The sequence below is a fragment of the Oncorhynchus masou genome, chromosome 5 (genome assembly GCF_036934945.1).
Source record: "Oncorhynchus masou masou isolate Uvic2021 chromosome 5, UVic_Omas_1.1, whole genome shotgun sequence".
In the NCBI taxonomy this organism is placed as follows: Eukaryota; Metazoa; Chordata; class Actinopteri; order Salmoniformes; family Salmonidae; genus Oncorhynchus; species Oncorhynchus masou.
In genome coordinates this window covers 80,994,639-81,012,032 of record NC_088216.1, presented here as the reverse complement: position 1 = coordinate 81,012,032, position 17,394 = coordinate 80,994,639, and the positions used below count along the sequence as shown (strand labels likewise).

General features: G+C 40.6%; 2 protein-coding genes across 2 annotated transcripts; both read right to left on the bottom strand.

Moving 5' to 3' along the window:
• Positions 1-6,089: 6,089 nt before the first annotated feature.
• LOC135530019 (zinc finger protein 22-like) lies at positions 6,090-7,458 on the bottom strand. The gene is made up of 2 exons (XM_064958409.1): positions 7,284-7,458; positions 6,090-7,006 (listed from the first exon to the last, which is right to left on the bottom strand). Exons 1-2 carry the CDS (start codon positions 7,456-7,458, stop codon positions 6,090-6,092), a joined length of 1,092 nt encoding a protein of 363 aa, XP_064814481.1.
• A 7,543-nt stretch (positions 7,459-15,001) lies between these two features.
• On the bottom strand, positions 15,002-17,265 carry LOC135540366 (zinc finger protein 135-like). The gene is made up of 2 exons (XM_064966972.1): positions 17,020-17,265; positions 15,002-16,765 (listed from the first exon to the last, which is right to left on the bottom strand). The coding sequence occupies exons 1-2, from the start codon at positions 17,192-17,194 to the stop codon at positions 15,822-15,824; spliced, it is 1,119 nt and encodes a 372-aa protein (XP_064823044.1). The 5' UTR covers positions 17,195-17,265; the 3' UTR covers positions 15,002-15,821.
• Between the last annotated feature and the right edge of the window lie 129 nt (positions 17,266-17,394).

Genomic DNA, 17,394 nt, shown 5'->3' with positions numbered 1-17,394 from the left:
CTGGATTTTTTTTTCATTTTGTCTGTCATAGTTGAAGTGTACCTATGATGAAAATTACAGGCCTCTCTCATCTTTTTAAGTGGGAGAACTTGCACAATTGGTGGCTGACTAAATACTTTTTTGCCCCACTGTAATACCATCAGATTTATACCTAACTCCAACTGAAGGGCCATAAACTGACTGTTACAAAATGTTTCAGTTTGTTCTGGATAGAATCCGGGGGGTGGAACTGAAAAGACATCTGTAAGTACAGTATTTTCATTTGTGTTCAGGTTCCCTCAAAGCTATTGGAAGGCAGGATAAAGTCATGTCATTTTTCTTGCACAACCTTCTCCTTTCTAACCTCCTCCTTCCTATTGTCCTTCACCTCCTCCTTCCTATCCTCCCTCACCTCCTCCTTCCTATTGTCCTTCACCTCCTCCTTCCTATCCTCCCCCACCTCCTCCTTCCTATCGTCCTTCACCTCCTCTTCCTATCCTCCCTCATCTCCTCCTTCCTAACCTCCCTCACCTCCTACTTCCTATCCTCCTTCACCTCCTCTTCCTATCCTCCCTCATCTCCTACTTCCTATCCTCCCTCAACTTCTCCTTCCCATCATCCCTTACCTCCTCACTCCTATCCTCCCTCATTTCATCCTTCCTATCCTCCCTCACCTCCTCCTTCCTATCCTCCCTCATCTCCTCCTTCCTATCTTCCCTTAACTCCTACTTCCTATCTTCCCTCATCTCCTCCTTCCTATCCTCCCTCAAATCTTCCTTCCCATCCTCCCTCACTTCCTCTTTCCCTTCCTCCCTCATCTCCTCCTTCCCATCCTCCCTCACCTCCTCCTTCCTATCCTCCCTCATCTCCTCCTTCCCATCCTCCATCACTTCCTCTTTCCCTTCCTCCCTCATCTCCTCCTTCCCATCCTCCCTCACCTCCTCCTTCCCATCCTCCCTCACCTCCTCCTTCCTATCCTCCCTAACCTCTTCCTTCCTATCCTCCCTCATCTCCCCCTTCCCATCCTCCCTCATCTTCTCCTTCCCATCCTCCATCACTTCCTCTTTCCCTTCCTCCCTCATCTCTTCCTTCCCATCCTCCCTCACCTCCTCCTTCCTATCCTCCCTCATCTCCTCCTTCCCATCCTCCATCACTTCCTCTTTCCCTTCCTCCCTCATCTCTTCCTTCCCATCCTCCCCTCATCTCCTTCCTTCCTCCCTCATCTCCTCCTTCCCATCCTCCTCACTTCCTCTTTCCCATCCTCCCTCATCTCCTCCTTCCCATCCTCCCTCACCTCCTCCTTCCTATCCTCCCTCATCTCCTCCTTCACATCCTGTGAATTGAAGGAACGTTGGCTGGTGCACAGTGCACTGTTCAGATGCTGGAATTATTTTGGATGAACGTGTGAATCTAACCTACTTTTTGAAGGGATTTGTTTGACAATCAGATGAAAACATCATGACTGGTTGTGTTCATGGCACATTAAAAGGTAACACATTTTACAGATTACGTGTCAGTCTGAGGGGGGCCCCATGCACAGACTGGCCTGTGCATGGGGCCTCCAAATCACTAAGTCTGCCCCTGCCCCCACCTCTTCTCCACAAGGTCACTGATTAGTCAATAACTCAGTGACATTTAAGCCTTCGCCAGACTCAATTATTTCACCATTATCAAAGCAGTTTGCTAAACCTGGAACAAATCAGCTAGAGAAAGGGTACGTTTTCCTACTGAAATACAGTAACTGCATTCCAATACAAGCCTCATTCATGTAAAATGAACATTCTAATGGTAGAATATCCATATACACTGATTGTACAAAATATTAGGAACACCTGCTCTTTCCATGGCATAGATTGAAAGCTATGATCCCGTATTGATATAACCTGTTAAATCCACTTCAAACAGTGTAGATGAAGGAGAGGGGACAGGTTAATGAAGGATTTTTAAGCCTTGAGACATGGATTGTGCATGTGTGCCATTCAGTATGTGCGCTAAGTGCACTGGTTTAAGTGTGTCAAGAACTGCAACGGTGCTGGGTTTTTCACGCTCAACAGTTTCCAATGTGTATCAACAATGGTCCACCATCCAAAGGACATCCAGCCAACTGTGGGAAGCATTGGAGTCAACATTGGCCAGCATCCCTGTGAAACGCTTTCAATATCTTGTAGAGTCCATGGCTAGATGAATTGAGACTGTTGTACACTTATGTATCTAATGGCTAAGGGGTCCTGTTACACTGAATACAATACTCTTAATAAACATATTAAACACATTTCAAATGTTTTATGTATGTAAGTCTGGGACTGAAACAGATTACTTACTTAGTCTTTTTCATTCTGGGTGGAACGAGACTGCAACAATCGTCTGCCATTTGAGTCTGTCTTGTGCCCTGTCCCATGAGAGACCCATATATGATTGAGTTATTATTTGTAACAATGACAGACAGCTCAAAATCAAATCAACTCGGCTGAACTCAGGAGGAAGGCCTGTGCTTTCCATTACAGTGGTGATGAGGCTATCAACTAACGTAGCGTAGCATGAATACTCCACCTCATTTGACACTGCTGTCTGCACAGCGGTGGTTATCGTTCTGATTAGCTCTATCAAGGGGAGGGGGTGTAATGGCTCTGCTTTATGATGGCATAATGATAAATAATATCACTGGTTAATGGGGTGATGATTGTCTAGTTGGGACCCTTGAAATCAACTTGAAGTAGTCCACTTATTTATTGCACAAAGAAACTGATGAACTAAAACACTGCCTTATTCAACTATTCAACTAGCGTATATCCACAGCTGGCAATTTAACAATTCATGCAAGTGCTGAAAGTGTTGATTGTTTGAAATATCTGGATTCGAGGCTAGATTCGGAATTATCTTTTGGAAAGAATATAAGTTTGGGTTACTATACAGATCTAAGAATTGTTTTACTGTATCAATTAGAAAGCCTTTAGTAGCCCAACGTCTGCTTCCTATCCTAAACTATGATGACGTCATCTATCAAAACACAAAACAAGACCTTACTTTGCCAATAAGATGTAATTCATAACCATCTTTGCAGATGAATTCTTGGATGCTGTTATAAGACATCATTGCCCACGGTATGAATCACTAAATGGGCAGAAGACAACTGCATTGGCACCAATTTATTTTGAAATTATTTTGAAATGAATAATTTATGATTTAATGAATTATTTATTAAGGAACACCACACTTTATAAGACTCACATTACTTCTTTCGAACAAGAGCAGCAATTAAAAATTCCAAGGGAACATCATGAGAGTTGAAGTATGGTCTTTCAGACACAAAGGGCCCAACTGACCCACAGTGAATTTAAGAAAGCCATTTTTCAAATGTTAAGAACAAACTCTGTGTTTTTAACTAATAGAAACTTCAAAATGTGGAGATATTTGTAAATACGGCTACCAGCTCTCACAGTCTCACGTCAGAATTAATGTTCATCCATGTTTCTCAATCGTCAAAATTTCAAAGTTGTTCCCAATGTCACATTTCAAAGTGTTTAATATTAAGTTAAGTTCATTCTTAAGGTTAGGCATTAACACCGGTTGGTGAAGGTTTGGGATAGGCTTAAAACAGAAATATCAAAAACAACTTTCTATTGCTGGTTTTGAACTTGCAACCTTTGGAATCAGAGGCAGATGCTTACCAAAACTGTACCAAATCCGAAACCTACTTGAAGGTAACAGTGCTCACTGTTGCCCCTAGTGGCCAGATTCCACATAATCTCCCGACATCCTCAGATGTGGATAGATGTCAAATACTGACTGGCCTGGCTAAGTATGTATTTATATATTATAAGTACTTCGATTAATTACATGTATTAGTAGTGTTAGCGGTAGTTTTTATTGGTAGTTTTACAAAACTTTTTTTGCAGTTAATGTACATTTTTATTATTATTATAATTATTGAATTATTAGATAGTAGTTACCTTGTTATTATCGTTACTATGAATTGTCTGTTTAGTATTTTTCATTTGGACTTGAAAAGGAGAAATAATTCAAGTGTACCATCTAGTGTTCAAACATAGTATTACAACAACATTGGTGAGGACAGGTGGTCTCTAACAACAGACCCACTGATCAGCTAGCTTGTTGACCTGATGTGACCACTTGTTTTACTCAGTAACAGACAGTCAGAAATAAACATTCCAACACATACTTAATCAATAGGACTGAGTTAGTTTATTTGCAGGGAGACCAATCAGCTCCAACTGGAATCATCTAGAGGACATCAAAGGGAATGGCACCAAAATTGACATTATATTTCTCTCAAACATAGTTAGTGTCACCGAACACATAGCATGTTATTTATCAGCTCACTTAAATCAATTCAAAGCAATGCAGATATACAGTGCCTCAGTAATGGATGCGAAACACATCACACATTCTATAACAATCTAGTCTTACAATTAAAGTACCTTCGGAATGTGTTCACAAACCCTTTACTTCTTACACATTTTGTTGTGCTACAGCCTGAATTTAAAATGTATTCAATTGAGATTGTATCACTGAACTACACACAATACCCCATAATATCAAAGTGTAATTTTGCTTGTGTCATTATTTATTTTTATTAGTAAAAAGTTAAATGCTGAAATGTCTCGAGTTTATGGCAAGCCTAAAAAGGTTCAGGAGTAAAAATGTGCTTAACAAATCGCATAATAAGTTGCATGGACTCATTCCGTGTTCAATAATAGCTGTTAACATGACTTTGGAATGACTACCCTGTCTCTGTAACCCACAGATACAATTATCTGTAAAGTCCCTCAATCGAATAGTGAATTTCAAGGACAAAGGGAGGTTTTTCAATGCCTCACAAAGAAGGTCACCGATTGGTAGATGGGTGAAAAATAAAAGAGCAGACATTGGATATCCCTTTAAACATAGCAAAGTTATTAATTACACTTTGGTGGTGTATCAATACACCCAGTCATTACAAAGATACAGGTGTACAGGAGAGGAAGGAAACTGCTCAGAGATTCCACCATGAAGCCAATGGTGACTTTGAAACAGTTAGTTTAATGGCTGTAATAGGAGAAAACAGAGGATGGATCAACAAGTAACTCCATAATACTAAACCTACATGACAGAATGAAAAGAAGGAAACCTGTACAGAATAAAACTATTCCTGTTTGCAACAAGGCACTTAAGTAATACTGCAAAACATTTGGCAAAGAAATTAACTTTTTGTCCTGAAATCAAAGCATTATGTTTGGCGTAAATGTAGCATAACACATCACGGAGTACCACGCTTCATATTTTCTGGCTGCATCATGTTATGGGTATGCTTGTCATCAGCAAAGGAAATTTTGGGGATAAAAAGAAGCCAAATCCTTTTCAACAGACACTGGGAGACAAATTCACCTTTCAGCAGGACAATAACCTATAACACAAGGCCAGATCTACACTGGAGTTGCTTACAAATACCAAATTGAATGTTTGAATGGCCTAGTAACAGTTCTGACTTGAACCGGCTTGAAAATCTATGGCAAGACTTGGAAATGGCTGTCTAGCAATGATAAACAATCCATTTGACAGAGCTTGAATATTTTTTTTTTTTAAATGGACAAATACTGTACAATCCAGGTGTGCAAACTCTGAGAGACTTACCCAGAAAAACTCACAGCTGTAATCACCACCAAAGGTGCTTCTGTAAAGTATTGACTCAGGGGTGTGAACACTTGTGTAAAAGAGATATTTCTCTATTTTATTTTCAATACATTTCAAAAATATATTTTCACTTTGTCACTATGGGGTATTGTGTGTACATGGGTGAGATTATTATTATGTTTTAAATCCATTTTGAATTCAGGCTGTAACAACAAAGTGTGGAATTAGTCACGGGGTGTGAACACTTTGAGGTACTGTTACTGTAGAATTAGTAGCACTGAAAATAAGAAATGTATTTCTTTCTTTCTCTTGCCAAACGCTGGGCACTTTGAGAACAGAAGGCTCTGTCTATCTAGCCTCGTAATTACCAGACTGATTCTGTGGTAGCGAACCATTCATGTAAGCTTGTGAGATCAGTAACCTCGGAAGCTGCCTGTTTATCCACTCATGGGCTCATTCCACTCCAAGTTATCATTATTCTACCTCTCTTGGATGTGAGTTCTGAGGTGTCTCTTGATCTGGCTGGACTGACTGAATCCTTTCCCACAGACAGGGCAGGAGTAGGGTTTCTCCCCTGTGTGTACCCTCAGGTGGGCCTTCAGGTGGGCTGACTGGTTGAAGCGTTTACCACACACGTAGCAGCGGTAAGGTCTCTCTCCTGTGTGAATCCGTTGGTGTTCCCTGAACTTCCCTGAGTAGCTGAAGCTCTTGCCACACACACCACAGTGAAAGGGCTTTTCCTTAGTGTGAGAACGCTGGTGGACCTTGAGGTAACTGGTAGAGGTGAATGACTTCCAACAGACTGTGCACATGATTTGCCTGTGACTAGTGTCACCACTGTGAGGTACTGTGTGGGATGGCATGTGTGCCTCCAGTTGGGAAAGCTCACAGAACATGGCTCCACACTGAGTACATGAGTGTGTGTCTGTATCCTCCTCTGTTCTCCTTTCTAGATCTCTCAGAACAATAGGAACACTTTCCGTGTTCTCAGTGTTCTGACTTTGTGTTCTAGAACAGTCTGGACTTACTTCAGAGACGGGCTGAGACTGAGGGGAGTCACTGGTTGGTTCTGATAGTGATACTCCATAGCCATCAGGTTCTGTTTTGATCTGTCCAGTTGTGTTGGTCAGTAGAGACTCTCTCACTCTGTTCTCCACAGTTTTGGTTCGGGGAAGATGTGAAGGCTGAGGTCGGTCTTCATCATTTTTCACACAGGGAAGAGTAGATATGTAGTCTTCTTTGGTATCAGACTCTGGTATTTGAAGCTGCTCTTCCTCCTGACTGGTCCAGAGTTCACCCTGTTCCTCTTTAATCTGTGTGGTCTCAAGGTCCTCCTGGCCCAGACTGAGCCTCCACTCCTGCTCACAGTGCTGTTGTTCAGGGGGTGTTCGCGGCTCTGAGACCCAAGAGACAATGGGCTGAGGGCTGGGGGAAAGAAGACAAGTTAAAATTGAGGTCAATGAAAGTAATGACAGTTGTTGACTCTTGATTGACAAGACCACCACTGCGTTAGCTAAGTGTAGTTTGTTCTCGGAATGGCATAGGCAGCTATGTGTCTATCTCTGCCCTACAGAGTCTAATTCTGTATAATACAATGTAACACGTTTCTAACTATGTAGATAACTCGTGCATATGAGAAGAAAGTACAGTCGTTTAGCTAGCTTGCTACATACCCGGCTGTAGGACCGGTGTGATCAAGTGTCGTTTAAGGTATTGGTTCTCTCGCTTTGTCCGGGATATTTCTTCCTGGTACTCGGAGATCGTGTCTGCGACAACTCTTAGTATTTCCTCAGCAGCTTGCATGAGACGCTCAGTCAGATACACATTCAGATATTGTAATTTAGTCATCGTTGGACGATTTAAGCTGGCAAAAGATCTTCCCAAAATCCACGTAGAATTTGTTGTCAAACATGAACGCTGTACTGCACGGAAGTGATGTCAGCGCGCTAGGCACATGTGGGCGGGTTCACCATAGAAATGTCCTGAACATAGAATGGATCTTTAATCTATATCGATTTCTAGATATTCAAACAAACGAAACATATTTTATGCAGCACACTACATCACCTTAATTTGCAATGCCATTGATATACAATAATCTAATATTAGTCTTATATATGCCGGTACATTATACAGCAGATAATAAATCAAACAGTTACTGTAAATCAAGGCATCCATTTTTATTTTATACCAGAAGTCAAGTCTTTGTACAGTATAACATCCACATAAGTGTTAGGGTGAAAAAAAGTTGTATTTATTTTTTATTATATGTGCACTTTAGAGGACAGTACGACCAGGGCGGACATATTGATTTGGAGGCCCCGGCAGAGGCCAGTCTGCAGACCTTTGGATCATCTACATTTTAAAAAGTCTATTAAATCCATGTAATAAAACACCACAATAAATCCATTATTATTTTCGACAGGTCTTAAGAAACACTATGGTGAAGATAATGTAGTCTATTTCAGAAGAACTGAATAGCTGAGTTGTCCTTATGTTATCAGGGGAGGGTAATTCCAGTCCTGGGGGCACTGATTGTCCTGGTGTCACAGCACCAGCCAATAATCAACTAATCATGATCTTCAGTTGAGAATGCAATTTACCTTTATTTTACTAGGCAAGTCAGTTAAGAACAAATTCTTATTTTCAATAACGGCCTAGGAACAATGGGTTAACTGCCTGTTCAGGGGCAGAACAACAGATGTTGTACCTTGTCAGCTCGGGGATTTGAACTTGCAACCTTTCGGTTACTAATCCAATGCTCTAACCACTAGGCTACACTGCCACATTAATCAGCTGTGTTTGCTAGGGATGGAGAAAAAGCCCCCAAGGACCTGATCTGGCTATGCCATATGGCTGTGGGCTACACTAGTTCATTTAGCAGACAATATTTGCTTAGTATTCCATGGCATTATTTTAAAGTATGAAGAATACAATTGAACAAAGCTGAATAAAATAGAAAGGATATTTTCTCCAAACAATTTGAGGTGCGCACATGCAGCAATTCTGTGTTGAGCAGTTAACGAAGAAATACGTACTCCTATATTCTTAATTTAGAGTTATTAATGTAACTTTAGTTGTTCTACAAACGTTGGTCTATATGTTTAGATTTTAAAACATTGTAAGGCTAATGATGATTAGAAAACAGTCGCTTGAAAGGCATGAACTCTATTTTTTTTTGCGCAGGCTGTACACACCTCATCAGTCTCTCATTCACAATTTGAGAAGCACTTGATAATGCTTCGAATTCCCGGTGGCATCCCCTTTGTGTGGCCATAATGCACCCTTAAAAAATTCATGCATTTTGCAACCCTTCTCCCTGAGTGCTGCCTGCTGTGAAGCACTTCTCACTCACATGGCTGTCCATAATGTGATCTGGTCTTTATCACAGGCTACAAGTGAGGACAGACACAACGGCTTATCCAATTAGTCTTTTATTAGAGGCCATCACTCCGCTTTAAAGGGTCTGAATGCTTATGTAAATAAGGTATTTTTTATTTATTTTTTTATACAGTTTACAAGCACTAAATTGACTGTTCCTTTTAAACAGCTTGGAAAATCCAGAAAATTATGTCATGGCTTTAGAAGCTTCTAGTAGGCTAATTGGATGTATTTCAAGGCATACCTTCATACTCAGTGCCTCTTTGCTTGATATCATGGGAAAATCTAAAGAAATCAGCCAAGACCTCAGAAAAACAATTGTAGACCACCACAAGTCTAACTCATCCTTGGGAGCAATTTCCAAACGCCTGAAGGTACCACGTTCATCTGTACAAACAATAGTACGCAAGTATAAACACCATGGGACCACACAGTCGTCATACCGCTCAGGAAGGAGACTCGTTCTGTCTCCTAGAAATGAATACTTTGGTGCAAAAAGTGCAAATCAATCCCAGAACAACAGCAAAGGACCTTGTGAAGATTCTGGACGAAACCGGTACAAAAGTATCTATATCCACAGTAAAACGAGTCCTATATTGATATAACCTGAAAGGCCGCTCAGCCATTTTCCTGCAGGTACTGGGTTACCTTCAGACGAGTCTCGTGGAACTTGTGGGGGTCGTAGAGCTAAACCGAGAACAACCCCATGTTCACGAGGGTCTCATCTTTCCATAGAGGCGTCATATTAGTGTGTAGCGGCGTCCGGACGCTACAGATGTTTTCATGAGAAGACCGGTTTTCGGGATGTCTCCTGATCTGAGAAACACTGCTGTAGCTCTGCCACCTTCCACAGGTTGTCACTAGTACCACAGCCACAAAGTCAACATTGGCTATATCGAAAAAATGCATCTGCAGCGGAAGGGTTCGTCACTAGTTGCCACAGAGTCATAAGTATGGCTAAACCCTGCATAGTTCTACAATTTCTCTTCTTGAAGTTAGATTTTAAAGCTAAACCTAACTTTAACCACACTGCTGACCTTATGCCTTTTGTTCTCAACTTGCCTACCTGGTTAAATAAAGGTGAAATGAAATAAATAAAATAAATGCCTAACCCAAACCTTAGCTCATTTTTCGTTTTCATGAAAAAAACACATCTCTAACTTAAACAGACAGATTTTGATGGGGTTTATTTTCTATATTTGTTTTATGCCTCGAGCGTAGCACCTCACGCCTCATGCTCAAAATTCATATTATTTAAAAACAATTGCCCATCTCTCATGAGGCCCGAGGCAATTGTCTCTTCTGTCGAATGATAAGTCCACCAGTGTTTAGGACTTAGTTGATAGTAAATATGTTGCATTTAATATGACACATCCTTTATAAACAAGCTCTTATTAAGGTCTTACTAAATGTGGGGAAAAAATATTACACTGCTCTGAAAACTCAAACTATTCCTGAGATATTTACTTACTAGAAACTATTTGAATATCAAACTCACAAAAAAATATAATTACACAATTACACACGTTTACCTTTCTTCCATAAAAGGTGCCAATTTTGATGGCAGCCAGTTTGGAGAAAAAAACAGGAAGAGAAAGTTCGGTCACACACTCATTGAAAAGCCCAAGTCTGTCAAAAATTGTTGGCTAAAGTCAAAATTGTCCGTTTCTTTGGCCATGACAAGGAGTGAGTGTTTAGCTAACATAACATACTGGAATACAGGTAAAATTTTAACATTCTGCCATAAAAAATAATAAATGAGAGACTATAGTAAGTGCCAACCCATAACAGGGTTGATGATTTTTTCTTAAATCAGGCATAAATCCACTTGTGATCCCCTTGTGAGACAGTGGGAATGGAAGGAAGTGGCAATTGAATGCAAGCTTCACAACAACAACAAAAAGACATTGCTAAAACATTTCTAGTCTGTCTATCTAACAGGGTTGACGTGTTAGGATTGACACGCTCAGTTTTCCACAAAATGGCAGAATTTGTAATTTTTTTAAGTAGTAGAACCAGCTCTCATGCTTTTACTCTATGATTTCACTATTAGATGTTCAATGTTTATTTTGATAACAAATATTTCAAAAGCAATAGTTTCGCCATATTAAAATGAGAGTTCAGTTCAGACGGAAATATATCACTAATTTCATGAAACAAATCATCTTCAGATGTGACTTTGTCGAAGCAACACAATAACTAGGACTTTACAATGAAGGTGAAAACGTGGGGATTAAAGTGGGTTAAAATCTTCCTACAAGTGTTGACAGAGGGACATGTCAAAATGCTGAATTTAGGCACTTTAGCAAGCCTTTATTTATATTAAAAAAATATTAGGTCTATATTAAAGGTCACTACATTTAATATAATAGGCTTTTAAAATGCAATATTGGAGCACAGTTTATACTTAAAATATCAAAGGGAAAAGCAACCATTTTGATTGAACAACCCAGGTGTTAGCATAGATGACATGGAAGTCTGTTTAAGCTGTTAATACTCTGGTTCTTCTTTCAGCAATAAATATGCTTTTTTGTATTGAATTCCATTGTCCTCCAAGTGTTGCTGAATCTCCTCTCTCCTTCAGTTTGCTCCTCAACTCATGTGCCTTGGTAGGAAAGGGATCCCTTCCCTTTGCACTGCTTCTGCTCTCTTGCCAACTCCTTATGGAATTGCCATGTTAAGCTTGACAATGATAGCAATGGACTTGGCAAGAGCACAAACAGATTTGGGACTATAACATCTCGCTCTCCTGGGGCCGGAGGGTTGATCGATGCAGAGAAAAAGGGTTAGACAGGAACAGTGGGGTATGTCTGAGATATGAGGTGATGACATCAGACTAGTGTGAAGTGTGTGGGTTTCCTATCTGAGAGAAAGCGGGGATACAGGGAGAGACAAGAGAGAGACAAAGGCAGAAAAATAGAACAAATAAAGAGAGATTTACCACCTCTGGAGAGTTGATATCTCCTTTATTTTACCTTTATTTAACTAGGCAAGTGAGTTAAGATCAAATTCTTATTTTCAATGATGGCCTAGGAACAGTGGGTTCAGGGGCAGAACAACAGATTTGTAACCTTGTCAGCTCGGTGGTTTGAACTTACAACCTTCTGGTTACTAGTCCAACGCTCTAACCACTAGGCTACCCTGCCGCCCCTTGAATGAGTCAATGTTTTCACCTACCACAGACAGGGTTTACCACAGACAGGGTTTACCACAGAATACTGTGGCCACATAACACTTGACAGTAAAACCTAGCACTGTCTCATCGTCTACATCCAACCAGGATGGGGGTCAATTCCAATCCAATTCATTAATTAAATCCAATTCCAATTCCTTTGAAAAGCATTGTAGAGTATTGGAATATCTGTGTATTTCCTGAATTGGATGCAACATTCCTGAAAGACAAGCAGAATATACTCCCCCACATCATAACAGGAGCACAATGTCCTGTTTCTCGTTTGGTATTCTGTTTGCTTCTTGTTGTTCTGAAAAAACAATCAATATAGAAAGGGGTTAAAAACAGTGATGCAATACGTTACAGCCAGCAATATAGTAGCCACATAACACTTCTCAGTAAAACCTATCACTGGCTCTTACTTTCTATCCAAGTAAAAAATACTAACAATAGACAGAACAGAATATTTATTACATTATAACAGGTTTGCATGGTCTTGTGTCCAATATACAGATGCTGTCAAATATTGTATATTGGCACCCTTGCATGATTTACTGTTTCTCCTCAAATACATTTAATGTAAAATACTTTTGGGGTTTACACGTACACAGGGTCAAGAAAAAAAATGGCCTGGACAATTATCATTGTTTACCGTGTAATGTATCTCCCCTGTGGTAAATTGCAGGTGCCTACAAAGTAAAAATAGGCGAGTCAACCAGTTTTGAAAAGAAAACACAAAACATTCCGCTCCATTGTAAAGTGCAAGGTTGCCAATATATTTGACTGCATCTCTACATAGGAAAAACAAAACCAGTATACCTTACGTTGTCTGCAGTACTGGATGAAATGAGATGAAAACTGTACTGGTTGAAATGAGATGAAAACTGTACTGGTTGAAATGAGATGAAAACTGTACTGGTTGAAATGAGATGAAAATGAGTTGAAAACTGTACTGTACTGGTTGAAATGACTGGTTGAAATGAGATGAAAACTGTACTGGTTGAAATGAGATGAAAACTGGTTGAAATGAGATGAAAACTGTACTGGTTGAAATGAGATGAAAACTGTACTGGTTGAAATGAGATGAAAACTGTACTGGTTGAAATGAGATGAAAACTGTACTGGTTGAAATGAGATGAAAACTGTACTGGTTGAAATGAGATGAAAACTGTACTGGTTGAAATGAGATGAAAACTGTACTGGTTGAAATGAGATGAAAATGAGATGAAAACTGTACTGGTTGAAATGAAAAAACTGAGATGAGATGAAAACTGTAAAATGAGATGAAAACTGTACTGGTTGAAATGAGATGAAAACTGTACTGGTTGAAATGAGATGAAAACTGTACTGGTTGAAATGAGATGAAAACTTTGGTTGAAATGAGATGAAAACACTGATCCAATGTATTTCCTGTACTGGTTGACATTGATTCCATGTCACAATACGTTGGCAAATAACATTGAAACAGAAATGGATCGCCCAGTGCCCAGTGGGTTAGTCCTTTTCTGTTTACAACACTGTGATAAACAGTTCCTGAAAAGCTTTTCCCTTCTCTTCCCTGCAGGTATATGATGAGTATCTCCAGTGCAAGGCAGGCCCTAGGGGACAGGGGGTGGGGTCAAGGAGAGGAGTTTACAGCCCGTTGACAACCTCCCTCACCGCGCCTCCTTCTGCTGCTCAGATCCAATACGTTTTACAGGGTCCGTGTGTGAGGCCCTTCGTCCTACGCACAGTGCACACCAGACCAGACCTGGGTTCTGTGGTGAATCTTTGACGTGGTTAATTTTTTTGTTGATTTCACATTGAATTCAGGTTAGATAACAACTCAGCCAAATGTAAATCAAAAGTACATGTTGAACTGGAATCTGTGCCCAGTGGGTTTTGTTGCTGAGAATTTACCTGCACCACACAATGCAGATGAGCTTTGTGATTTACATAAATTCACTGAAAACCCACAATAACATATTAACAGCATTGCACGTTTCATGTAGCCTACTTTTGGCCATATTTCAAATGTTTTTTATGTATGTAAGTCTGGAACTGAAACAGATTACTTACTTAGTCTTTTTCATTCTGGGTGGAACAAGAGACTGCAACAATCGTCTGCCATTTGAGTCTGTCTTGTGCCCTGTCCCATGAGAGACCCATATATGATTGAGTTATTATTTGTAACAATGACAGACAGCTCAAAATCAACTCGGCTGAACTCAGGAGGAAGGCCTGTGCTTTCCATTACAGTGGTGATGAGGCTATCAACTAACGTAGCGTAGCATGAATACTCCACCTCATTTGACACTGCTGTCTGCACAGCGGTGGTTATCGTTCTGATTAGCTCTATCGAGGGGAGGGGGTGTAATGGCTCTGCTTTATGATGGCATAATGATAAATAATATCACTGGTTAACGGGGTGATGATTGTCATGGTGATTGCCCCCCTGCAATGTCAAAGTTGAGACCCCTTGAAGTAAACTTATTTCTTGCACAAAGAAAGGAACGAACTAGGTAAAAGCAATGCCTTATTCAACTATGGCTCGATCATATATGTCTAATGTAGGAGGGACCCTACTAAAACCCTGGAATGTTTATGTATAAAGTTCACAATACGTTGGTTTCTAGATTCTACACTATGCTGCTAAGCAGGACCTATAAGGAAAATAATATTTAACATCGTAACACTTTTGTGGAGAAATAATTCAAGTGTACCATCTAGTGTTCAAACATAGTATTACAACAACATTGGTGAGGACAGGTGGTCTCTAACAACAGACCCACTGATCAGCTAGCTTGTTGACCTGATGTGACCACTTGTTTTACTCAGTAACAGACAGTCAGAAATAAACATTCCAACGCATACTTAATCAATAGGACTGAGTTAGTTTATTTGCAGGGAGACCAAACAGCTCCAACTGGAATCATCTAGAGGACATCAAGGGAGATAACACCAAAGTTAACATTATATTACTCTAACATAGTTAGTGTCACCTAGCAATACAGGGGATGAGACCAGTCTTTTCATAGCATGTTATTAAGCAGCTATCGTAAATAAATTCAGATATACGGTGCCTCAGTTATGGGTCCGAAACACATCATTGTTTACTCCATGTGTAACTCTGTGTTGTCTGTTCACACTGCTATGCTTTATCTTGGCCAGGTCGCAGTTGTAAATGAGAACTTGTTCTCAACTAGCCTACCTGGTTAAATAAAGGTGAAATAAATTAAAATTTAAAAAAATAAAAATCACACATTCTATAATCCACTAGTCTTACAATTAAATGTGAAATTTGTAGCACTGAAAATAAATGTCTTTATCTCTTTCTCTTCCCAATCTCTGGGCATTTTGAGAACAGAATGCTCTATCTAACCTCGTAATTACCATTTTGAATTCAAAACAACAAAATGTGGAATTAGTCACGGGGTGTGAATACTTTGAGGTACTGTTACTGTAGAATTAGTAGCACTAAAAATAAGAAATGTATTTCTTTCTTTCTCTTGCCAAACGCTGGGCACTTTGAGAACAGAAGGCTCTGTCTATCTAGCCTCGTAATTACCAGACTGCTTCTGTGGTAGCGAACCATTCATGTAAGCTTGTGAGATCAGTAACCTCGGAAGCTGCCTGTTTATCCACTCATGGGCTCATTCCACTCCAAGTTATCATTATTCTACCTCTCTTGGATGTGAGTTCTGAGGTGTCCCTTGATCTGTCCAGACTGACTGAATCCTTTCCCACAGACAGGACAGGAGTAGGGTTTCTCCCCTGTGTGTACCCTCAGGTGGGCCTTCAGGTGGGCTGACTGGTTGAAGCGTTTACCACACACGTAGCAGCGGTAAGGTCTCTCTCCTGTGTGAATCCGTTGGTGTTCCCTGAACTTCCCTGAGTAGCTGAAGCTCTTGCCACACACACCACAGTGAAAGGGCTTTTCCTTAGTGTGAGAACGCTGGTGGACCTTGAGGTAACTGGTAGAGGTGAATGACTTCCAACAGACTGTGCACATGATTTGCCTGTGACTAGTGTCACCACTGTGAGGTACTGTGTGGGATGGCATGTGTGCCTCCAGTTGGGAAAGCTCACAGAACATGGCTCCACACTGAGTACATGAGTGTGTGTCTGTATCCTCCTCTGGTCTGCTTTCTAGATCTCTCAGAACAATAGGAACACTTTCCGTGTTCTCAGTGTTCTGACTTTGTGTTCTAGAACAGTCTGGACTTACTTCAGAGACGGGCTGAGACTGAGGGGAGTCACTGGTTGGTTCTGATAGTGATACTCCATAGCCATCAGGTTCTGTTTTGATCTGTCCAGTTGTGTTGGTCAGTAGAGACTCCCTCACTCTGTTCTCAACAGTTTTGGGTCGGGGAAGATGTGAAGGCTGAGGTCGGTCTTCATCATTTTTCACACAGGGAAGAGTAGATATGTAGTCTTCTTTGGTATCAGACTCTGGTATTTGAAGCTGCTCTTCCTCCTGACTGGTCCAGAGTTCACCCTGTTCCTCTTTAATCTGTGTGGTCTCAAGGTCCTCCTGGCCCAGACTGGGGCTCGACTCCTCACAGTACTGCTGCTCAGGTGGACTTTCCTGCTCCGAGACACAAGACAGTATGGGCTGAGGGGCTGAGAGGAAAAGACGACAACAGACGTAATGTAATGACAGCCTCCAAGGAATCATGAGACAGACTTTCATCAAGTAAATGACAAGAGACCAAGCCTTCACTTTGGCTCGTGAAACGGGATGCTGTCTTCCCTATATAGTACATTGTCAAATACAATTCGGGTGGGATCTTTAACACAATAGTTAGCTAGCTAAGCAAGAGGAGGCCTAAATAAAATGGGAACTACACTAGCTACTTCGCTAGCTTGATACATACCCAGCGATAGAACCGGTGTGTTCAGTTGTCGTTTAAGGTATTTGTTCTCTCTCTTTGTCCGGGATATTTCTTCCTGGTACTCGGAGATTGTGTCTGCGACAACTCTTAGTATTTCCCCAGCAGCTTGCATGAGACGCTCAGTCAGATACACATTCAGATATTGTAATTTAGTCATCGTTGGACGATTTTAGGGGCAAAAGATCTTCCCGATATCCACGTAGAGCTTGTTGTCAAACATGCACGTTGCACTATACGGAAATGACGTCAGCGCGCCAGACGTATCGGCGCGTCTACCATAGAAATAGAAATGGAAGAACGTATACTTGATCTTTTATCTTTATCGATTTCTATTAGCAGAATATGTATCATATCTTC